This window comes from the organism of the source record quoted next, unplaced genomic scaffold (genome assembly GCF_019419815.1).
Source record: "Pyrus x bretschneideri cultivar Hongxiangsu unplaced genomic scaffold, Pyrus_bretschneideri_v1 Contig116, whole genome shotgun sequence".
NCBI lineage: Eukaryota > Viridiplantae > Streptophyta > Magnoliopsida > Rosales > Rosaceae > Pyrus > Pyrus x bretschneideri.
This window is the reverse complement of record NW_025999409.1, coordinates 251890-277321: the sequence shown is the minus strand read 5'-3', so window position 1 is coordinate 277321 and position 25432 is coordinate 251890. Positions and strand designations below refer to the sequence as shown.

Genomic DNA, 25432 nt, shown 5'->3' with positions numbered 1-25432 from the left:
ATGCATTCACATGCATTTCCACCTTCCTACTTCATCATTTCACCACATTCTCCCTCTTTAACTCACATGCATTTCCAACCATTCACACCCCTTTAATCATTCTCCTAGCTATCATTCACATGCTCTCCCATCCATTCTCTCCCTATATAAACCACACACACTTCATTCATTTGCATCATCTCATTTCATACACAAAACAGCCACAAACACATCCCTTTCTCCCTTGTGCCGTGAGTCTCCCTTAGAATCCAAAAACCATCTTCCATTTCCACCACTCCTCATCCATTTCCATAATTCCCCAACACTTCCATCCCCCCAACCAATTATCCCTAGACCTTATGCTACAAAGAAGAGGAAGAGAAGAGGGCCTAAACGTTCATACAATTCAAGTTTGAGTTGTTGGAATGTTTAGGTGTTTCTTCGATTTCAATGTTTAATTTCAATTCTCTTTGTTTTGTACGTATGAGGAACTAAACCCCCTTTAGCTCGGGGGTGATTCGAAATATATGTTTATGCTTGCAATATGATTTGAGTACTTCTAATTACGTTTCATAAGTTGTGAATTCAATTTGTTTAACTATTTGATTGATAACCTATTTATGTATGTTTATTGAGAGTCGACGCTTAATTTTCATGCATGAATTTGACGCTAGAATATAAGTGAGTTTCACGTAATAGTTATGAACTTATATTCACAAGTAGTGGAGGTTGCTTATAAACAATCGCGTTAAACAAATTCTTGGCATAAGTTTCATGCAATCATAGTAACGAATGCCTCGTCAACACTTATAGTTTTCATGATGCTTAATGATTCTTGCTTGTATCTCTATTATGCAATTCATGTAGGGAACTTGTGAGGAATGCTTTGGGTTGTCATATGCAATCATCCAATTCATTAACTTAAGGAAAACTTGACGGTTAATTTAAGCGGACCTAATTAACCCGGGGCGTTGAGAATTCATGGTTTATTGAAAAGCAATTAGATTCGTTTTATATGCAAGTATAACATGTATGGAGATGAACCCCTTAGCTAGCCATCCCATCCATTCATTTCCGTCAAATCCATATTTACAATTTGTTTTATTTCCAAGTTTCCATTTTTAGTTTAAAGTCATCCAAATCCAATCCCCCTTTACTTTATTGTTCAATTTAGTTAGAAATCAATTTAGTTTGTGTTTTTAAAGCATTTTGAGTCTTTTGGTTTGTCTTAGTGTTTTAACGTTTAGTTTCACATTCTTTGAGTCTAGTTTAGTGTTTTATCTTGTTTTTACGTTTTTGAGTCAGTTTCCAAGAGATTAACAATCCCTCCTAATCCCCGGTCCAGAACGATCCCTACTTACGTACTTGCTACAATTGACAAAAAGAGGGTTTAATTTATGCGCGTATAATTCCTGCATCAATGAGCAAATTAATATAAAAAAAAATCAGAAATTGCATCCCATTAATTATAGCATTAGTTATATTCTATTTTAAATTCAAGATTTCCATCAAATACACATCAATTTTAATTTGGGAATTGGAGATTAGATAATCAGAATTTGGGAATGCATGATATCGGACGTCGGGTAAAAGCCTTCCAGGGTCTGGTAAGGAAAGCCTTACGTGGAGATTTAAGAGTTTGGCTTTTTTTTATTTTTTTTATTTCAATTGACTTGGCTCACAACGCAACGTTTTGGCCAAGTTATTTCAAACATAAAGCCAGACCACAAGCGAATAGAAGGCGGGAAGAAGCTTTCCGCAAAATTGTACTACCTAGCTTATCCCTTTTTGTTGAATTTTGAATGTCTATATTTTGTATATGTGAAAACAAAGTACAAGGAGCTCATATAAATGAGCGGAAGAAAAAGCAACAGAAAGGAAAAGAAAGGAAAAGAAACAGAAGCCGAAAAACAAGGGAAAAGGAAATCAGCAAAACAAGGAAAAGCAAAAAGCAACAAAACAAGAAAAGAAAGCAGCAGCAAACATGGAATCAGAAAACATGGAAAAGCAAATCCTTGATTTATGGCACTTCTTCCAATACTCCCCCTCAAGCTGGATCAAAGGGATCAATTGATCCGAGCTTGGATAGGAGATGATGAAAAGTAGTAAATGCCAGTCCTTTGGTGAAGATATCTGCTAGCTGGTCATGACTGCGAATGAAGTGTGTAGCAATTACCTTGGACTGCACTTGATTCCGAACATAATGACAATCAACTTCAATGTGTTTAGTTCGCTCATGAAAGACAGGATTTGATGCGATGTGCATTGCTGCTTGATTGTCACAGTGAAGGGACATAGGTTGCGGGTGAGGAAACCCTAGATCCGAGAGTAGAGTTTTGAGCCAAGTGAGTTCACATGTCGTTGATGCCATAGCACGATATTCTGCCTCTGCACTTGAGCGTGCAACCACACTTTGTTTCTTGCTCTTCCAGGTGACAAGATTACCCCCTACGAATGTGCAAAAACCAATGATAGACTTGCGATCGAGAGAGTTCCCTGCCCAATCTGCATCTGTATATCCCGAGATCTGAGTATGACCATTATTGCGCATGAGGATCCCTCTACCAATGGAACCCTTCAGATAGCGAAGCACACGGTGAACAATCTTCATGTGATCTGTGTTTGGAGCATGCATGAACTGACTAACAAGGCTCACAGCATATGATATATCAGGACGAGTGATAGTTAGGTAAATAAGCTTGCCAACCAATCTCTGATAATACTCTATATTAGGAATGATATCACCATGAGACTGCAACTTCAAGTTGCTATTCAAAGGTGTCCGAGCAGGTTTACAATCTGTCATGTTTGCCTCATGGAGAAGATCAATGATGTACTTGCGCTGATTTATAAAACAGCCCTTGTGGGAATGTGCCACCTCGATTCCTAAGAAATATTTAAGAGTGCCGAGATCTTTGATAGCAAATTTGTGACTGAGATATTGTTTAAGAGCACTAATCTCAGAAACATTATCACCTGTAACAATTAGGTCATCGACATAAATAAGCACCACAAGTTTACCAGATTTGCCCGATCGCACAAATAGGGAGGAATCAGCATTGCTCCGAGAGAAACCAACTCCCTCTAGGACATGACTGAGCTTGGCATACCATGCTCGGGGACTTTGCTTGAGGCCATAAATGGCTTTATGAAGTCTGCACACCAGGTCTGGATTGTTTGATTGAGGATGACCCGGAGGGATTTGCATGAAAACTTCTTCTTCTAGTTCCCCATGTAAAAAGGCATTTTTAACATCCATTTGAAAGAGAGGCCTTGTATTGTTAATGGCAACAGATAACAGCACCCTCACTGTATTCATCTTTGCCACAGGTGCAAAGGTCTCTTTGTAATCTACTCCATAAGTCTGAGTAAATCCACGAGCAACCAATCGAGCCTTGTGTCTTTCAATCGTGCCATCTGAATGGAACTTGATCTTGTACACCCAACGACTTCCTACAACCTTCTTTCCTTTAGGAAGCTTCATGATGGTCCAGGTGTTGTTTTCGTGAAGAGCTTGAAGCTCTTCTGCCATAGCAGCTCTCCATTCGCTATGTAATTTAGCTTCTTGAAAGCTTTGAGGTTCATAGGTCTCAGTAACTGTATTGAGGAATGCAACAAATGAAGGTGACACTTTGCTGTAATCAATAACGGAAGTTAAGGGATGCCTGACATTGTAAGTTACATAATCATTTAACTTGGATGGGAGTCTCCTCTCACGGGAAGGATTTCGACGAACTGTGGGAGGTTGAACCACTGGTAGTTGAGCAGTCTCTTGGTTGGAGGGACTTCTTGAGGGTTCAGATAAGATAAGTTCATCAGGTGCCACTGGTGGTGTGTTCTGTAGGTTGTGAGACTGAGAATGGACCTCATTCAGTATTTCGTCCCTTATGACACCCGTTGCGTCTTCTTTACATGGATATGGTATTGGAAACAAGTCAAGCATGTTCTCCCCCTCTTGAGAGTAGTCCAGAGGTTGAGTGAAGTAAGGCATTGGTTACTCAAATCTTACATCTCTTGAAACAACCATTTTCTTAGTTGCGGGATTGTAACATTTGTAACCCTTTTGAGTGGAAGAGTAGCCCAAGAAAACACATTTGGCAGCCCGTGGTTCTAGCTTGTCACGTTTTTGTGCTTGAATGTGAACAAAGCATGTACATCCGAACACTCGTAAGTGTGACAAATCGATTTGTCTGCCTTTTAGAATCTCATAGGGTGATTTAAAATTCAAAACCTTACTGGGCAATCTATTGGTAAAATATGCAGCCGTAAGAACACCTTGAGACCAGAATTTTTTCGGCACATTTGAGTGAAACATCATGGCCCTAGTTTTTTCAAGTAGGTCTCTATTCTTCCTTTCTGCTACCCCGTTTTGTTGGGGTGTTCCAACACAACTGGTTTGATGTAGTATGCCATGTGTGCTTAGATAATGAGACATATTATGGGACATATATTCAGAGCCATTATCTGATCGTAAGACATGAATATTTGAAGCAAATTGAGTGTTTACAAGTCTATGAAAATCTTGAAAAACTTCCAACACTTCATTTTTAAATTTCAAAAGATATAACCAAGTTATCCTTGTGAAATCATCCACAAAGGTTACAAAGTATTTGTATCCGTCAAAGGACTCTAGAACTGGTCCCCAAACATCGGAATGCACGATTTCAAAAGGGTTACTAGCCCTAGATAGAGAGGAGGTGAAAGGTAATCTAGTGAATTTAGAAAAATGACACACATCACAAGAACTTGTAACCTTGCACAAGTTTGGAAACAAAAAGGATAGGACTTTATCAGAAGGATGTGCAAGGCGTCGGTGCCAAAGTTGTTGTTCCTGAATCAGGCTTGAGGTGACTTGAAAAGCCTTGGGAGTTTGAGCATGCTGGAAAAGATAGTAAAGGCCGTTTAGAAAAAAACCTTCACCAATCATCTTCTTGGTGGTGATATCCTGAAAAATCACAGTTTTTGGAGAGAAGATGGCAGTACAGTTTAGTGAGTTTGTGATTTTTCCAACAGATAAAAGCTGAAAAGGGAATGAAGGAACATATAGGGCCTCAGACTCGACATTACTAGAGATCAAATGTATTTTTCCTTTCCCTACAACCATGGCACCCTTGCCATTAGCAACTGACACTTGGGATGGACGTGAAAGTTTTTTAAAATCATACAGATTTGTGGACTTGTTGGTCATATGATCAGTGGCTCCTGAATCTATAATCCAATAATCATGCATATTACCTATTTTAAGAGCAGTTGAGAAGGATCGTAAGATACCTGGAATATCTTGTTGTGTCACGCCTTCTTTCCCAGCCAAAAAACCAGCAAACTGCCCAAGTAGAGCAGCTGGTTTGTTGTCAACATGACTGGTTGATCCTTCATTCTCCCCACCACCTTGTTTCTTGTGAAGGAAGGCAGCAAATTCATTTATCAGCATGGCCGGATTAGAGGTGAACATCTGTGCTTCCTCGAAATGAGAGGTCATGGTATGATTTGCCTTGGGTGATGAGTTGTGTGCTCCTCTAATGAAGCTCTTGTTGCTGTCCCTCGAATGCTTGGGCCTTAGTTCAGGATGGAGAATCCAGCAATGATCTCGTGTATGTCCACCATTATCACAATAGCTACACTTCACAGTGGGTTTCTTTCCTTTATATCTCCTCTCTTCACTAGACTTGTGATTTGAGAAATATACCCTAGATTCTGGTATATTTGACTTTAATTCCACAGTCATGATTTTTCTGCGAGTTTCTTCCCTTTGGATAGTGGCACACACACTTGAGAATGAAGGAAGTTCAGGATTCATGAGAACATGACTCTTGAGATCTTCGTATTCAGAGCTCAAACTTGCTAGAAGCTGAAAGATTTTGTCTTCCTCAGCTCTCTTGATCAACACGGTAGCGTCAATGGTGTGTGGCCAATAAACATTCAACTCATTCCACATGGTGGTCAACTTGCCAAGATGATGCACAAACGAGTTCCCTTCCTGTTGTAGACTAGCAATATCCTTCTTTAGCTGGAACACTTGAGCTGCGTTATTCTGATTTCCATACATCTCTTTGAGATTTTTCCAGAGAACGTATGAAGATTCCGCATAACTGAAGATTTCTGCAATCTTTCGATCCATAGAGTTGAGCAGCCATGACATGACCAGCTGGTCCTTGCACAGCTAATCATTGTAATCGGATGAGGACACATCAGGTGCTGGAATCACGCCATTAACATAACCAAGTTTCGATCGTCCTCCTAACGCAAGGGAGACAGCTCTCTCCCACGGGAGATAGTTGAACTCATTTAGTAGGACCGAACTGAGACGTTGATTTGGATTGATATCAACATCTAGATGAGATGAAGAAGACGCAGCATGCGAGTTTACTTTTTCGTCATGCACGGAGCTCTCTTCAGCCATGATGGAGAAGAAAGGGAAACAAGGAGACGGTACTCAGAAGCAGGTCGATAGAGATCACTGCTCTGATACCATGTTGAATTTTGAATGTCTATATTTTGTATATGTGAAAACAAAGTACAAGGAGCTCATATAAATGAGCGAAAGAAAAAGCAACAGAAAGTTAAAGAAAGGAAAAGAAACAGAAGCCGAAAAACAAGGGAAAAGGAAATCAGCAAAACAAGGAAAAGCAAAAAGCAACAAAACAAGAAAAAGAAAGAAGCAGCAAACATGGAATCAGAAAATATGGAAAAGCAAATCCTTGATTTATGGCACTTCTTCCAATACTTTTCATCCTCCAAGCTTTTCTCTCCAAAAGTGAGAGCTTTTCTCGCCATTTGTGTGAGCCTTTCCCTTCTCCATTCCTCCGGTGGCACGGGTCCTATCTTTGGCTGGGGTCGGTTGCCATATCCTCTTTCCTCTTTTCTTCTTCATCTTTTCTTTTCATTTCTATTGATGTTTCTCCCTTTTTTTCCCTCTGGCTTGTCCTCTTCTTCAATTCTTATCAGTATACCTCTCCCCATCTCTTCCTCAATCCGATCTTCAGCCATATTTCCTATTGAGTTCGTGTGTAGAGCTGGGATGTTTTTCCTAGCTCGGGTGTTTCCCGCGCCACCACATTCTCCTTGCTGTTTGTCGTTTTATTGGGATTGCCGGAAAATAAAAAAGTTTTCTTCTTACATATGCTACTAGTTGGAGAAGCTACAGTGACTAGTTCTTTTCAGTTCTGGCTCCTATTCTGCTTGCTAACCACAGATAAGTTCTCAAACCTTCTTGTTACTCTATGAGATTTGCTTCTTCTGAAGGTTATTCCGTAATTAATTCAAGCGGCCTTCAGCACTGGTTCAAAAATTGGCAAGGACTAAGGAAAAATAAATTGACAGCTGCACTTTTGCTGCGGCAGTTGGTTTTTTTCATCGCAGAAGACTCCAGCTTTGGCTAGAGAAGATTGGAGCAATTGAGCCATTTTCGGGTAATTTGGCTGCCTGTTGGAGCAATATCAAAGAAGGGGAAGCACTTGAAAGATACAAGCTGATAACAGGAAATTCCGTTTTGTTTCCTGAATTTCAAGTCTATGGTAATAGGAATGCTGGAGAGGATTGGCTAGGAGCTTCACCAAATGGAATGGTTGATAGGCTAGTATACGGATTGCCTTCACGAGGAGTACTGGAGATTAAGTGTCCATTTTTTGATGGAACATGAACAAGGCTACCCCTTGGTCACGAATTTCTCTATACTGTGTTCCACAGGCTCAGGGTTTAATGGAAATACTCGACAGGGATTGGATGGATTTCTATGTTTGGACTCCTAAAGGAAGCAGCCTATTCCGGGTATCGGGACGCAGAATACTGGGATGTTCTGAAAGTAGTTCTCTCAGACTTTTGGTGGAATCATGTCCAGCCAGCGAGGGAGAGCTTCAGTAGGTCTCAAATTCGATATCCCCCTCGTTGAATTAAGATCGCTCAAGCCAGCACACAGGCATGAACTGTGTAGTTATATACTTTATGAAAGCAAACACGGTGTTGATAACTCCAAGTTATTGATGCGGGAAATCAATGGAAAACTGATAAACCGATTCATCTATAAGGCCCTGCAAATTATTTGACTCTAAGAATATGGGATTCATTTTCCACGTCAAGTAGTTGGAATGTGGCTTTGATGAGTTGAGTAATTGATTTTATGTCCGTTGTTTTCTTTTGAATTAATCGAGTTCAAATTTCTTTTTCATATTGTCCTTCCTATGACTGCATTTACTTTCTAATTACATTGCTAAATAGAATATCGTCGTTGATGGGGTTTGCTCGGATCATATAAGTTTCTTAGTTTCACTCCTAGGAATATTTACTCAGATGGGTCTAAGTAGCACATAAGTCTCAATCTGTGATTGGTCGAATTCTTCATTTTCTTATTAAAGTTTTAATTGTTCTTGCGGACGGTTTTACTGAAGTTGGATTTGCATTATCTCAAAGCCAAGCAAGGGCCATAAAGACGGTTTCTATTCTTTCAGGTACAATATCTTTATTTTACTAGTTTAAGGAAACGAATGATGCTACTGATGGACTGAGAATTACCTAAAGCCTTACCTAATTTTTCTCATCTGGTTTTTTGGATACAAAGTGGTGGTTGGGAGAGTTATCTACTTTAATTTAGTTTCCAAGGATCTTTTGCGTGTGAATGGGTTGCAGGAATATATGAATGGATTGCAGAAATATGACAGATAGCTAGCTAATAGGTTATGCAAAGGTTTTAGCTAGAAATTCTCTGATCTAATTTGAAGGGGTTGAAGTGTACTAAAAGTCCACAAGTAATAAACGAATGAATAAGGTCATTGTCACAACAATCTGTGATTTGTTTGAGCTAAGCAAGTGAAGCAAGCCTTTTTTGTTGAAGACACACTAGATTTTAGAAGTTGTACTTGCAACTCTGAACAGAGACTGATGAATGCGACGCTGTTATAGTGGACACTATTGTTGAGGCATTTGATGATATGCTGGGTGAGGTCTCGTCACCATATGTGCAAACTGAAGGCAAGGCTTTTGGATTAATCATAAGAAAACAAAGGAAGTCCCATGTCTATTTAGACCATGTTATGTATGTTTTAGCGCGTTTCCACAAAGGTAATTGGTTAGGTTGACTATTAAAACGATCACGAAACTATCTTTTCTCGTTGTGTATATTCCTGCTGCTAATAGTGTTGTTTACATGAGCCTTTCTTCACTACAAAATTGTCCCTTTCTTGGCTGATCAGATTCGAGAATGTCCCATGATGTCTTCTGATTATATTTCGTCAGATTTTGGACTCTACAAAATGATGAGGATTCATTTATGAAGAATGGATATAATGGCCCGTCATAGTGTCTAGAAATTTATGAAGAACGGATACAAGGTTTGGGATTCGTAGCTCTAGAAGAACTAAAGGGGGGCGATCCTGCTTGTAAATGGATCTCGCCCGGTTGCCTCTACACATATGGGCCTGGAAGTTACAAGATTTCCTGCATAAATGATGTCCCCTTCAAATTTAGCGTTCCACTTCTGAAGGTATGCTGAAAACTTTGGAAGAGTGTGTTATCAATTAAAAATTACTCTGAAAGTGAATTTTTTTAACTGTTATGGGTGGGGTTGAACATAGGGAGTGTCATTAGCAAGTAGCTTGGGTTTTGCGGTAGGTGAATGTCCTTTCAACTACTTGAGGCTTCCATTGGGTGGTTAGCCATGTGCTTCATATGTTTGCTGTTTTCTTTGCTAATTGACAGGGCCATCCAAATGTGAAGGTCATCCACTCATCTAAAGTGTTGGTGAGGCACCAATTTTCTTGGCACCCGCCGTCCTTTTTGCCATCAAAGACGCCATTATAGCTGCAAAGAGCAGAAGTAGGGTCTAATGAGTGGTTTCCACTTGATAATCCCGCAACACCTGAACGGATACTGACGGATGGCTTAGACCAAAATTATAGAACCATTTGTAAGCACAGATTTCCGCCCCAATCTAGTTTTCTGTATTTCGTTTATAATTACCATCTCGTTAACACACTTGGTCTGTTTCACTGTCTTCAATTTCGAAGATGGTATGTAAATGGGTAATGATTTTCGCTCTTTTCGCCTTCTGCGCTCATCCCATTGTTTATGCCTATTGATTCTCCTTTGATTGGCTTACTGATAACAAAAAGAGGGAGTACGGAAATCATTCCCCTATTCAAATATCAATTAAAGTGTTTTATTTGGGGAACGTAAATGAGAGTGCATGTAAGGAAACATGTTTCAAATTCTGCGTTTTATGCGGTGAAATGTAAAGGGAGCTGTTATTATCATGAAAATCAATCGTGAAAGTATGAAGGAGAAATTGCATTTCGACCAACAAAAATTCTTGAGTGCTCCAGAGTACCCCCTTTGACCAGTACCTGCATTTTCTTTCCTACCACCCTATTTTGACAAGTCGTCCATGCTGTCGCATTATCCGGCCGCGAAACACCGCCTTACCAAGTAATGCTGTTCCCGCAAGGGATTGCTCTGAACAGCCAATCTGAGTTTGCTAATTGTCCACGCTTGGCATAGAAGTCCAACAAAGACGTCTGCAGAACGTGATCACGTAACCCACGTTTTATCGTCAAACAATTCAAGCTTTCACCTTGGGAAAGAATACCATGTTTGGCCACTACTGATATAACCAAAGTTAATGTCTTAATTCCCGGCGCCACTTTGCCCTGCATATCATTGAACAAATCTCTTACTTTTGCAACATCCCCTCTCAAAGAATAAAAGGAAATTCAGATATTCCAGGAGACAACATCCCTTCTAGCAAGTTCGCTGAAAAAGTCTTCAACTTCGTAGACAGTGCGTAATTTAGCATACATTCTGAAGATTGAGTTCTGCACAGATGCATCACACAGTAAACCGTTCTTAATCACATAACCATGAAATTGACTTCCACATATTGCACTTTCAATGCCACAACACCCTTGCAACATCACCAACATTGTACTGCAACCTCATTTCATTGAACAAGCACAACCCACAGGCAACATTCCCTTCAAAACATAACCGGAAATCGTCAAAGTCCAAGAAACCAAATCTCTTTGAGACATTTCATCAAACAACTTACGAGCATAACCATGTCCTCTGCATTTCACATAAAAATAAATCATTGTATTACCAAAATACACATTCATTCCAAAACCCATTTGAATTGCCACAAAATGAACCATTCCTGCATACATAACGTCACCCTCAAGCAACATAACCTGATGTAGGAAAACGTTGGATTGATTTGATATGACGACATATAAGGCAACAATAAATATTCTGGTATCAGAATTGGGATCGTGACGCAGTCGTAGAAGAGGTGCTCAAATCTCCTACAAAAGTGGCTTGAGCCATCTTTTGCAAAAGTTCGTCAGTTTCAAAAGGCTTTATTATTTGTCTTTTGGTTTTTCAAGGGTTTTATTGCTTGTCTTTTAGTTTTCTTGAGCAAGCCTTTATAAGTTGCTCTTATGCATTGTATTGATCATCATCAAATTATATCTTGAAGATTGTACTTTAAGGTAATCAAAACTTTGAATTATATTTTGATTTTCAATAATTTATTATTCATTGGATTATTTCAATATTCAATTCATTAGTGTGATGTTGATTTTAGAAGAAAAAAAAATTAGAGAAACAATTGGCGTGTCGAATTTACTATACTTGTCATTAAAGTTTTATTGTTCTTTACTCTCTTGATCATCAAGTTTACTATTCTTTACTCTCAATCTTAGACTCTTGATTGCAAACTTTTAGTACATTTTCTTATAAAAACGTGAGACGTATAATATTTAACTAATGTTTGTATGTTTATCTTCTTTTGATATTAATTTTTAATGATATTTGATATAGAAATAGAATTTTATTTTTTTTATTTTTTTTATTTTTTATGTATTTAGTAAATTCTTTTTTATACATATCAATGTACAAAGAACCCGGGGCTAGAGAACTTTAGGGCCCCACTTCGAACACTTGCCTAGGACTCCAAATTCTCAGGGCTGGTCCAATACGCCGCTTGCTTCGTGCGGGTTTACAATCAGGAACGTAAAGCAATCATGCGAAACCCCCAACTCACGCATCCTTGTGTACAGTAACAACGCTGACCACATTCGACATGGGACTTCATCATTAAATTCCACAACATGGTATTTGATTCTTGAATCGAACCAAAAACCGAAACGGCGCTGTCGAGGTCATCGAAACGAGCTTACAGAGTGATTAACTTTCAAAAATGGGGAAGAGGGTTTGATTCCAGTTGAGACCAGGATACGAGCGTGGACGAAGAAGAAGAAGGAGTGTGGACGAAGAAGAATAGTTCTTTTGAGTACAGGAGGAGCTACAGAGATTTGTATTCTCAGTTTTGTGCACAAAGGAACTTCAAATCACTGAGCAAACGAATAAAACTTACTACTGGAAAAACGGGAATGTTGTCTCTAACAAACTACCGTGGTGAATGAACCAAAAAGTCATTCGCTCAACGTTCGACGTTCACGTCGAGATTTTTCAGTGTGACCGGCACACAAGGTGATACACCACGTTACTATACAAATGGTGGGATTTGTGTGTTAAAAATTTAATAACTTAAAAAATAAAATTTCCCACCACTTCCATAAAAACATGTGGTGTACCACTCGTATTCCTATTACAATGAAAAATTTCTCGTTCACATCCCAGATCCAGGGACCTCATAACCAGAAGGAGCTGAGTACTTCAACTGCTAATGTTTAGTGCAACAAAGGAGATATGCAAATAATTAAGTTCATAATACAAACTTATGCAGACTAACATCTCCAACAATACAAGAAACTTATGACGCCTCATCACACAAGAAAACAAAATTAGGTTTCCATATGCAAAATCCGTTTTTGAAGTAGAGGTATGCAAAGTCTTAAAATTCGGGAAAAGAGAGCAATTTTCGCTGGTCTATTTCATTAGCTAAGTTATTTACCATCCAAACGGCCTGCGAGAAGTTTTAGTTTACTACTTAATTCTAGTCTTCAAAATGAGATGTAAGATGCGGAATCATATATTATCGAAAAGTTTCCTTGTTATCACTACTACTTAATACACAACGGAGATAATGTACAAAAATCACACACCTGGCTTAAGCAGACGCAAGAATTCTCAACCTCAACGCATCAACGGCCCTTGAAGACTAGGACCTAATCACACACCGAACCAGAGGAATGTAAAACTCAGTCTACCTCCACAAATGAAGTACAATCAATGTCCTGAAAGGTGATTTTCCCCATGTATAAATCATGTATATGATCAGGACAAACCGGAAAACATTTCAAGTTGAGGCTTTCGTTAATTGCACCCAAACCAGGGATCCATTTCTTTTCATCCATGGGGTTCACATTCAAGTGATTTTGCAGTAGTCGTACCCGATAAACAATGGTATCAGTTCTGTCGCAGAAATGAGCGACACATGAATACGGAGGCTCATCAGAAGCTAATCTAATCAAAGCCAAAGATAAGGCCCCATCCACAGGTTTTGGATCAGAGAGATTTTTATCTCCCATCATTTTCACATCCCTTTCTGTGGGAAAGTGTACTTCTTCGTTTCCATCTAAATCAAAGACCTTCAAATCTTTAGTATAATGTTTCATGGCTTCCCGTTTGGTGGATTCATGCTTTTCCGCTAGAGTCAATATGCAAGAGAACCTCATGTGATAAGTCACAACAGTTTTGACCATCTTGAAGTTATGGCAGCAGCAGTAAAATTCCAGCCATCTTCTCCCTATACCCGCATACCACTTAATGATATCACCATCTTCCAGTGCAGTTAGTAAATTAATTGGTTGGGGACGACCCATATGATTTGTAAACCCAATCAACCTAACCATCTTCCTAATAAGTTCTATCGGTGCATCGGCTTTCACACAGAGCTTTGCCAAATCCTCGACTGTGGCCTTAGCATATTTCTGTTCCTCTTCTTCTTTTGCCCTCCTTTCTTTTTCCTCTAATGCCTTTCTAGCTTTGACTGGGTTCAAATGCTTGTGTACTTGCCCTTGGAAGTTATCATAAGCATCAACAAGCTCTTGAGGCAGTTGATCTCTAATGTGCCTCAAAGAGAGAAAATCACCTGCTGATAAACTATGGTACCATTCCCAACGCTCCTCCAACGACCCAAGAAACTCTTGCACTGTCTCGCCACCCCAGGTTCTGAAGATTTCCCTGACTTCATTCTCAATTTGATGTTCAGATTTAAACCCACTACTTCTCTTCAACTTCTTATAAACATGACTCATTATTTTCAATCCCAATTTCTTCCTATTCCTCTCTCTAGCATTTCTCAATTCCAGAGCTCTGACTTCCTTCTGTCTTAGGTACTTTTTTCGTGCTCTGATGGCCTTTTCTGACATGGGGGGATTCAAAACCGAAGGCGGAACTGCCTGTAATTCCATCCCCATAAAATCAATCTTCTCAGAAACTGCACTATGAATAGCTGTTTTTAGCCCATCCACCTTCAATTCCAGTGTTCCCTCTAAGTACTTCACAACCCAGTTCTTCAAATCCATAGTCAACATCTTAGATCCAGAAGTTATTATTAATATCTCATCCAAGTATCTAACCGCATATATCTTCACTGGCTTAAAAAACACATCATGCTTCGAAACAAGTTCAGTCGAATCAAATTTCGGATGTTCTTGATTCTTCTTCAGACGCATTTCTTGAATTTCTTTATCAAACCCATTAAAGTAGATATTCATCAAAATCGAACTCAACCCGCTTTCCTGAGGAAACCCTCTTCCAAAGCAACAACCACCCAATTCAATTCTCACTGCGCCGCATTCAAACAACTTCTTTATAACATCAATCAAAATCTCATCATCTATCTTCTCTTGCATAAATAAGCACAACTTATCCACATTTCGTTGATCAAACTTTTCGCGGTTAAATCCAACACTAAACCACCAACTGGGGTTTTCTACAGAGTTCTTAAGGTACCTAATGGCAGTATGCCGTCCCATATTAACACGACCACCATAAGAAAATGTCACAAAACGTTCATCATAAACAATTCCCAATACCATCCTAATAGCTTCAATCAAAACCTTCAATTTCAAGTTAGGCAACACCAAAGACTCACCTCTGTTTCTCTGGGCCGCCACCGCAACGCTGCAAGCTCCGACATCAAACCGATTCTCGCACAGCTGCCGACCCATTTCGTGGATTGAGAACCGCTTCGAAACCGAATCGAGAAGGGAGGGGCTGAGGCCGTTGCCGTTCTGGGTTTTTGGGGTAGTGAGGTTTTGGCAGGCGGTGAGGAGAAGAGCGGGCAAAGCGACGACGTTTTGGAGGAGGTTTGTGAATTTGCCATGGCTGTATTGGCTTAGAACAATAGATTTGAGTTGGGATTCTGATAGGGGATTTGTTGAGTCTGAGCGTGGGATTTGTGTGGAAGTTGAGATGAGATTAAGAGGAATGGAGGGTGAAGGATTTGTGTGAAATGGAAGAATGGTAATTCTTCTTCTGAGGTTTATGAGCATTGATGCTAAAACCTCCACTTTCGAATTTATATTTGAAACTCAAAGGGAAGAGCGTCAGTTTATAGAGGTGAGCAAACGGATGCTGAACCCGCAGGTCGGGTCGATTGTACTTTTGGTTTATATGATTGGGCCTCCATAGTACGTATACTATACATTTTTCTTTTGCCAAATGTACATACGAGAATTTTCTCAACACATTATTTTTCACGAATGAGCGATTGAGATTTAATCAAATGAGATTTGGTTAAATCTCGACCTTTGCCTTTTGTAGTTTGATGCACAGGTGAGCATCACTCAAGTACATTTATTATTAGAAATTCTCCACCACACATTTTTATTAACTAATGAACTGTTGCGATGTAACTAAATGAAGCATAGGAGAGCAAAGTTCCATATAATATGCTTCATCTGGCCAGAAACATTAAAAAATTCATCCTGCACTTGTAATTTTATTATAGAAGAATACAAAGATGTCGTTTTAAAGTACTCTTGACCAAAACTAGCAAAAGTCGATTTGTTAGATTATAACGTGAATTCGTGTATACAGGTTAATCATCTAGAATATACAGGTTAATCATCTAGAATCAATTCATACACTTCTTAAATATTTATTTTTACAAGAGGAATGTAAGATGACATTTTTAAAATACAAATAGCAGCTTCTTTTTGTAGAGTAGATTTTATTAATTTGGTTAGATTTCCTCGTTGGGGGTGATGAAGCCGTCGCCCTTTGGGGCTCGATTAATTGTTATAGACGTAGTCCATTCCCTCACTCTCTCTGTCTTCCCCCTTTTTCTCTCATACCACAAATCTCTGCCATTACACTCATGGCTCTCTCAAAGCTTCTTCTACAGCTCTCTCATCCTCCATAGTGCTGGAAAAACTCTACGCCAGGCCTAGCGACGGCTTCAAAGAGAATGCCGCCGCCGAAGGAGTTTCCACCAAGAAGGGCCTCGTCATTCACAAACCTGCCGAGAATGATGTAGTTCCTCATCCTTGCATTCATCAGTGGCAACTATCAAAAATGTCCACTGGTGTATCTGAATGGAAGAGAGAAAGTGGGAGAGATACGAGTACATAGGATAAGGATTACCAGCTACGCATGTAACCAGTATTCAACCAATTTTATAAGAAGTTGATGCTGAGCTGGACGAACAGCAAAGTTCTAGTAATGAAAGAGAGGCAAACTTTGTCGCTCATAACATATTTTTGTACAGTACTGTATATGGATCAATGGCCTCCCCATTGAAGCTGTAAGTTCTTTAAATCTTAAGTACCCTCTTAACTGGTTGCACAAGAGCGTATTATAATAAATTTTGATCGAACTAAAACAAAAACTCAGAAACTAAACTGCCCTTGTTAATTCTGCTTTGTCAATTTTATTAGTATATATCATCTTTTGCTCACTTAACCTAATGGTGCTGCTCGTGGTGCCCCTGGTTTGGGAATTTGGCAATTGCTTAGGCTGTTTTGCAGCTTCAATCGGAATTGCTTCTTCTTTAGATGTGAAGTTGCATGCAGTTATTCATGTCGTGGATTTAGCTTGGGAAAATGGTTAAAACTTTTTGTGGATTGAATACGATTCTTCTTTAGTAGTCAACTTTCTTTCTTCTGCTTCTTGCAATATTCATTGGCGTTTGCATGTTCGTTGGATTAATTACCTTGCTCTTTTCTCCCCATGCAGGTTCATGCCACTCATATTTACCAAGAGGGTAACGCAATTGTTAATTGTTTGGCTAATTTCGGTGTGAAACTTTCTTCATGATTGAATTTTTGGTTTTGCTAGTTTGGTCCTTGATGTTTTGCTTTCTTTGTGTGGAGCAAAAGATACTTGGTTCTCCTTTTTCTTCTCTTTCACTGACTTTAGCCTGTGCATGTCAGTTTCTCTACATGTATAGTTATTAATCTGGTCTGTAAGACTATACTGGCTTAATAAACTATATTTTTTATGAGGGATAAGGTTCCTGCCCACCCGCCCTTTGTTTATACTTTTTTTTTCTATTTAATAAATTTATTCACAACATTGCTTTCCAAGATAGAAATGCTAGAGTGAATTTGATATTGCATTTATTTAAAAAAATGTTAGTGGTGTGAATGTGCCTTTACATAGAATTCCTTCATATGTATATGGTTCCTTCATGAAACTAATTGAAACAGTTTATTACATCTTCATTATAAAGATTATATACCTTCTTTACAGTTTTAATTTCTAAATATACATTTGTTTTGGTAGATGTTGATTGATCCCGTATGTCCATTTCACTGTTTTTGTTGCTAAAAATGATTTATTTGAACTTCCAACTCCGTCTAATTAGTATCATTTATAACTCATATATTTCATGCATTTATACCATCCATTTCTAGTCTCTTTGTGATGTTTTTGAGTTAAACTGGTTACATTTTACCTTATTTTGAGTTAGTGTGCAATTACATGTACTTTAGGATCAATTTGAAGGCAAAAGAAGTGAAAACATTCCATTTTTGGGGTTGACACTTATTCAAACGTGGAAAGAAATTTAGTGGCCTATTTTGAAGCCTAAATAAAGAATCCAAAATGAATTTGGCTGGTTAGAAGACCAAGAGCAGAATGGGAAAGGAATTGGAATATCTAGCCTAATTTGGAGGAGCCAAATAAGGAAAAAGGTTCAAAACCTTGGCTTAATGGTTGGGATCACCTTGCAATCAACTGGAGCCCCATTTAGCATATAAATACTAGGTTTCTTATCACTTTTTCAAAAGCCCCCCTTGGGGTCACCTAGAGCTCTCTCTCCTCTATTTTTTTGGCTTTTCTTCTAGAAACAAACCCCTATTTCCCTTCACCATCCGTTGCTACCGAAGAAACCACGCAGCCACACTGTTCATGAAGGATTTCCACATCAGAATTGCTTCAAGGGTTTTTTTTTTTTTTATGAATTTAATTTCGCTCATGTTCTTCTTGATATTCATATATTTTGTAATCATGTTGTGTAATTAAATTCATAGCTAGGGATTTCGATGTAGCCTTGCAAACCTACTCTATGTTATTAAGTTAAAGTATTCGATTCATCAATCTGTTTTCTTGTTTCATTCATTGATTTTATAGTTCAATTTGTTTGTTTATCTTAATGTTTGATCACAATTAGGGTTTCTTATAGATTATTTGATCAAGGTTATAGTACACATCATGGTTAATCTTGGTAGACATGTGAATAAATGAAGAAACTATTATGCATACATCCTGCCATGTGATTTCTTTGGTTCTTGGAAGTTTTCTTGTTCTTAATGGATTCTTATTTGGTAATCTAAGTTGAACATCACAACTAGGTTGCAGATTAGGAGTACTTGATCATAACCACACATCAAATGGATGATCATAAATGAGTAAAATGAACCCTAGTTGCAGATTGGAGAGTTGAATGCGTTTTGACTTAATTTTCATGGAATTGGCGTGTAATGGTTAAATCGGTATCCCTAGTTCCATTCCCATCATTTCTTAATCATTTTATTATTCATATTTACATTCTCTTGCATTTTGAGTTACTTTACCTTTCAAATCAAAATCCAAACTCAATTTGTTAGTTTCATTGTTTTGTTAGGATTCACACAAAGCTTGTAATTTGTAGAGGTCTAATCAGTTCCTATGGTTCGACACCCTTACTTGTGCCACTATACTATCCTTATATTTGCACTTGAAAGGAACACAACAATCCTTGAGATATATTTGGCATATGATTGAAGTGAGGAAAAAAGTTTGTTTGATGCACTAATTTAGTTGCTCTTACATTGCATCTAATAAAGTAAATGAAAATAGAGGGAAATAAGGATTTTATGTGCACCTTCAGAATCACAACTAAGCTCTACCTTCGCTTATGCCCCCATTTGTTTTTTTATATGTCCTACTATTTTAAGTTAAATTTAACAAACCATCCACACTAACAGCTCTTTTTTTTCAAAATAGCAATTAGCTGAAAATCTATGCAAAGGAAAATTCATAATGAAAACACCTCTACATAATGAAGATGAAGAAAAAAACGCCTTTTCAAAATCCACCGAAACAAAGTGATGAGCCTGAGAACAACAAAATAGGAAATAATAGGTTTGGTGCTTTGATTCAATGTGTTTGATGTTTTTCATAAAATTTTGGTTTGTTATTGATTGTTGATGGATGATTGGTGTTTTTTTTATTGTTTGATAAATTCTACACCTTACCTACATCTTACAACTCATACCAATCGAACTATTCAACCATGTCAATAAACTAATCAACCCATACCTTTCACTTTTTCAACACTTCATAAAATTTTGAATTTTCACCAAAACCAACCCTCCCTTTACACTATCTAAAACCAGCTACCCCTTAGTGGGGGAACTTTTGGAGCTTTTATGAAATTACATAAAGTTTTGATATTTTTGTGTATTTGCAATTTGGCCCAAGAGTTTACATTTTTACGTAAAGGCCCAAAATCACTGAAGGACAAATTGTTTTGCTCCTTTAATGAAGTTTTTGTAATTGTTGAAATTTTTTTATTCTAGTTGTAATTACATGAAGTTGTGGACTTTTGTGTTTTTACAAAGTGACCCCAAAAGTTTTTGTTTTTGCATTGTGGCTCAATAGTTGAGGTCATTCCATTTTCGGCCCAAATTATGATGATAACAAAATGGTTTTGTCTCTTTAATGAGAATTGGATTTTCATTTCATTTAGTTCCATTTAAATGAATTCTATGAATCCAAAAACCAATTGTTTAAGTTGTTTTCTTAGTTAATGTGATTGATTAAGAATACGGTGATTATGAACCAAAGGCCTCAATAATTAAGCTATGTGATTGGCGGCTTTACATTATAAAATTTTGGGTTAAGTAGTTTAGATTTGAATGTAATTTGATTAGTTCAAATGTGTTGCAAAAGGGCATAAGTCCATCAAATGTGTTGTAAAAGGGCATAAGCCCTTCTCTTTATTTCAAGTATTCTTTTTTGTTTATTTGCATGCAAATTGGAATAGTTGGGTCCAACGCCCAATAGGAAATGATGGTTTAAGTAGATTAAACGCGTAGCTAAAATCAACAACTACCTACCTTAGACCCAAGGTCCAACACAAGGCTCGTGTTGGATCAAATCAAACGGTTCGTAATCATCCTAAGACCTAAAATGCCTATATAGTCCATATGAGGATGCAATGCATTCGTTAGTAGTTCCATATAGTCTCGCGTGTTTCATCGAAATAGTGGGAATATTATATCCTACTAATTCATATAAACTTGAACCAATGGTTGTGATAGGCCCAAGTTCTTTTAATAAGATTAAAATGAAATTGATATAGCCCAACACTACTCCCTTAACAAAATGAATATTAAGTTGATAAGCAAGAGATGCTTTGAACATCTCTTCGTAGGCCTTCCACCGTGGTGTGCTCCAATCGTTTGTGACTCATACACCGGCTTTACCCTATCATGGGGAAGTTCAAAGTATGTGCTTACATTCTGGAGGAGTTCATATGTACATACATGATGTGGTGAGGTCGGCAATGAGGATGGCCAACATCATATCATTGTGAGGCTATTCTTGAACCCCAACACGAACTAGCATGGTGGGAATGATTAACTAAGTGCAATAGTGCCAACATCATATCATTGTGAGACATCATTCTCTAGAGACCAAACTAGATGGGTAATTACAAGAGTTGTAAATGACTAAAGCATTATTCTCTCATCATTATTGTTGCTAAAAAAACACCATACCCCGCTAAGAGTTCAACATAACTCTCAGATTCCATTGAGGGATATGGAATTTGCCAAAAATAGTGGGTGTTACTATTTGATTTAAGACCCAATCAAGTAGATTTTTTTTTTTAAATCAACAATCTAATACGATTTCTGTTATGTTATGTAGTTAACGACATGCCTAAAATTACACCTACCATTATACTTGACAAAAAGAGCCTTAGGGGCCAATGTTTCCTTGCTTGGTATCATCACATTGAGAATGTCTTAAAGACGAATGACATATCGTATGTGCTCAAGCAATCCCCTCCTCATGTACCTCCTATGAAACTAGCTTCAAAGGAGGAGTGTCAAAATTATGCTAGACACTATGAGGATGACTTACAAGCCAAATGCTTAATCCTCACTTCACTTAGTGAGGAGCTTAAGAAGCTACATAAGCACATGGACACTTCATGTGCCAAGGTTGATAGTTTGCATAAGATGCATGACATTGAGACTAGTAATCTACGATTCTCAAATGTTTGTAGTCTATTGAATGCCAAAATGGTAAAGGGAACATCGGTCCAAAAATCCAAAGGAAAATGCTTTCATTGTGGAAATGATGAACGTTGGAAGAAGAAATACAAGGTGTGCATTGCGAGCCTTATGACACGAACTTTTGAAGGCACTATTTCTGTCATAGAGAGTGATTTTATAGTAAGCTCCAATTCCTGGATATTTGATTCAAGCACTAGTCAACATATCTGCAATTCGTTGTAGGGACTAACAAAGAGCAGGACACTATTGTGCAAGTTGGGAACATCACTAAGACCTCTGCAAAAGCAATAGGCCCCAACATGCTTAAACTACCCTCTGGGGAAGTCTTGGAACTTAAAAATTGTTTATATTTTACTTCATGTATAAAGAATTTGATCTCCATTCATTGGGAAGGGAGAACGTGCCACTGAAATTCTAGGGTTAATCCACACTGGCGTATGTGGACCTATGTCTATAACGTCAAGATGAGGCTTCTCGTACTATATCACATTCACTGATGATCACTCTCGGTTTGGCTATGTGTATCTTATGAAGCACAAGTCAGAATCCTTTGAAAAGTTCAAAGAATTCAAGAATGAAGTTGAGAAGCAAACTGGGAAGCAGATAAAGATCCTAAGATCAGATCGAGGGGGAGAGTATCTAAGTAACGAGTTCCTAGATTATCTCAAAGAGTGTGGAATAATATCATAGTGGACTCCACCGGGAACTCCACAACTTCATGGAGTTTCTGAAAGGAGAAATCGAACCTTGATGAACATGGTTCGTTCTATGATGAGTTTTGCCGATCTACCAGTAACATTATAGGGATACATTCTATATACAGTAGCTTACTTGCTTAATAGAGTACCTTCCAAGCCAGTTTCACAGACACCCTAAGAGATATGGCACAGGAGAAAGCCAAATCTTAATCATATTAAGATTTGGGGTTGTGAAGCATATGTCAAGAAGCTTGAAGTGAGATTAGTTATGTGCTATTTTGTGGGATATCCTAGAGAAACTATGGGATATGAATTCAACCATCTTAATGACTAGAAAGTCTTTGTCGCCAATACTGCTAAGTTTCTAAAGGACGAATTTGTTCTCAAATGAACTACAAGTAAAACGATGGAAATTAATGAGATTAATGATAAACCACAAACAAACACTCGACAAGTTAACAACCCTATACCCGAACCCTTAGCTCCACATATATCTGAATAGGTCAGCAAGCCACTTAAAAGGTATGGCTTGGATAATGACTTTGGGGAATTGCACATTCTGGGTGACAATGACACAAAAGAGGATCCTAGAGACTACACCGAAGCAATATCTAACATTGATTCAAAGAGGTGGCAAGAGGCCATGAAATCTGAGATGGATTTTATGTATCAAAATCAGGTCTGGACTCTTGTAGACCATCCAAAAGGTATAGTACCTGTTAGAAACAAATGGGTCTTCAAGAGGAAGATAGACGCTGATGGGAACGTGGAGACTTATAAGGCAAGCCAAGGGTTATAGGCAACGAGAAGGGATTGACTATGAAGAAACCTTCTCTCATGTAGTCATAATTAAGTTCATTTGGATTTTTCTTGCTATAGCTACATACACGATTGTATGGAATTTCGTAAGCAAAAGTCCGAGAGAACTCCTTGCTTTTATGTAACCAATTATGTGGGTTGCATAACAAGTATCACAACACTTTAGAAATTAGTGTAGATCTTTAAATGATCATTTCGTGCTTTGGCAAAGGTGAAGCTTGTAGACTGCAAAGGTGAAGTTTGTAGACTATGTAGCATGTCAGCAGTGAATAAAGCCTTGTATATGCACGCTAACTCGTTTAACCTTTCACAAAAACGTGCGTTTGTATAAGTTTAGCGCGGTTTACTGCTCGAACGGCAAGCCGTAGGTAGTCTTCTGGAAACAGTAGGCTACCTTAGTGCACTCAGTATCAGCTTTAGGGTTCCATGGCAGCAGTTCATAGGGCGTATTGCGTAATGTGCTTCATCTGTCACTAAGGCCCGGTTCCCCACGCACTAGGCCAAAAGACCCAAAATTCTTCAGTTAGCTAAGCCTTGAAAAAGACCATTGTAACTACTTCTAGAAATCCCAGCGCAAGCCATCGTGCACCTAGTTATACCAGAGCAGCCCGACTCATCCATGTCTGGATATCGGAGTGTAAAGTTTATCCTCCGGCATTGGAGAGCAAACCCATGTACGTGTCGGGAAATTGCCTAAACCCTCTCACACTGCAGAGCATGGTTGGTCGCTAAAGAGGGTGCAATTCCTACGATAAGTCCCTAAGGAGGGCGCGGCCTTCTTCTGAAGTATAGGTGTGATCAGTTGTTGTAAGCACACAGACGAGTCAAGTTGTAAATTACTCTTAATTTGTCATTGAAAAATGAGTGAACCAAACAAAATCTTAGCTGTAAAGTAGAAACTGTGTAACTGGATAGTCATCGGCTTGCGAAGTGGTGCCCGTCGAGCTGCTTGAGTATTCAGGCTTTGATGTAGTGGAAGGTCATGCATGGTAGTTCCTCATATTGTAGGTGTTCCACTACTTTTCGATCTTTTTGTCATTCATGGTAGTGAAGGTGTAACTACCCTTGCCGCCTACTCTGCTGATCTTGTATGGACTTTCCCAGATAGGATCCATCTTTTTGGAGCCTTCTATGCAAGTAGTGATGAAGGCTTTTCTTAGGACTAGATCTCCGAGCTGAAACTGCCGGATCTTGGTCCTTTTGTTATAACTGGAGATGAGCTGCTGCTGGTAAGCTGTGATGTGGGTGATGACATTCTCGCATTCCTCCTCTGCCAGATCCAAATTTGTGGCAATCTCATTTTCATTCTGCTCGATTCTTAGTAGTAGAGTGTTGATACTTGGCACAATGACATTAGGATGAATGATTGCTTCTAAATCAAATGCCAAAGAGAAATGAATATCACCGGTTGCTCGTCGTTTGGTTGTGCAATACGCCCATAGACATACAAGAAGTTCGTCTGGCCATTTTCCTTTCTTTTCGGAGAGGGATTTCTTGAGGCATTCGAGAATCGTCTTGTTGGATTCTTCGACCTGCCCATTGCCTTGAGGATACCTTGGTGTGAACATATGCTGCTTGATGCCATTTCTGGAAAAACTTTGCCAAATCTTTGCCCACGAATTGTGGGCTGTTGTCAGTGACGATGGATTGAAAGATGCCAATATTCGCTTTCTCTGCTTTAAACCTCTTCACATAGTCACGCAACGAATCCTTTGGATTCTTCTTCACATTGAATAAATGATCAGACTTCTTCTTGATTGAGCGGTATGATGAGTATTCTTTGGTGAAAGCCAAGGAAAGCTTACCAGAATTCCAGATGGATCATGGCGGTAAGGTGTGAAACCAATCTTGCACCTTGCCTTGTAAAGTGATGGCAAATATCTTTCACATAAGAGCATCGTTATTTCGATAAAGGAACATTATGTTTCGGTAGTGCTTCAAGTGCCTCTCTAGATCGGGGGCATGCTGAACTTGCATGGTGGCTCTGCCTGCTCGATCTCGTCTGTGAAGGGTGACTTACTTATGTTGGTCAGGTTCCATTGTAACGCCTTATAAATGACCTTGTTACGTTGAAAATCGTGCAATCAGTTGATCAAAAACCTTTGTACTTCTTCCTGAATTTGCCTTTGTTGAGGTAGTGGAGCTCTCGGTTGCCCCTGGTCTAGGCTACTCTTCTATGTGCTTGGCTCATCTACACCGCGGCTGCGGTGCATGTGGTACATCATTAGCAAGCGAGTGAATTCCTCGCAT

At 38.7% G+C, this 25432-nt stretch overlaps 2 protein-coding genes and 1 long non-coding RNA gene across 4 annotated transcripts; 1 reads left to right on the top strand and 2 right to left on the bottom strand.

Annotated features, from left to right (window-relative positions):
* Positions 1-4788: 4788 nt before the first annotated feature.
* Positions 4789-5778, bottom strand: LOC125474045. Its single transcript, XM_048577468.1, has 2 exons — positions 5251-5778; positions 4789-4924 (listed from the first exon to the last, which is right to left on the bottom strand). The coding sequence occupies exons 1-2, from the start codon at positions 5774-5776 to the stop codon at positions 4896-4898; spliced, it is 555 nt and encodes a 184-aa protein (XP_048433425.1). The 5' UTR covers positions 5777-5778; the 3' UTR covers positions 4789-4895.
* Positions 5779-6556: 778 nt separating this feature from the next.
* LOC125474049 lies at positions 6557-9996 on the top strand. The gene is made up of 3 exons (XR_007255797.1): positions 6557-8423; positions 9165-9454; positions 9670-9996. It is a non-coding gene; the product is annotated as an uncharacterized LOC125474049 (long non-coding RNA).
* A 283-nt stretch (positions 9997-10279) lies between these two features.
* Positions 10280-15527, bottom strand: LOC125474048 (nuclear intron maturase 3, mitochondrial). 2 transcript variants are annotated; one of them, XM_048577476.1, is made up of 2 exons: positions 13032-15527; positions 10280-11031 (listed from the first exon to the last, which is right to left on the bottom strand). In XM_048577476.1, exon 1 carries the CDS (start codon positions 15426-15428, stop codon positions 13128-13130), a length of 2301 nt encoding a protein of 766 aa, XP_048433433.1. In that variant the 5' UTR covers positions 15429-15527; the 3' UTR covers positions 10280-11031; positions 13032-13127. The 2 variants fall into 2 exon arrangements, with proteins under 2 accessions (XP_048433433.1, XP_048433432.1); XM_048577475.1 differs by having other exon boundaries at positions 10280-10940.
* Between the last annotated feature and the right edge of the window lie 9905 nt (positions 15528-25432).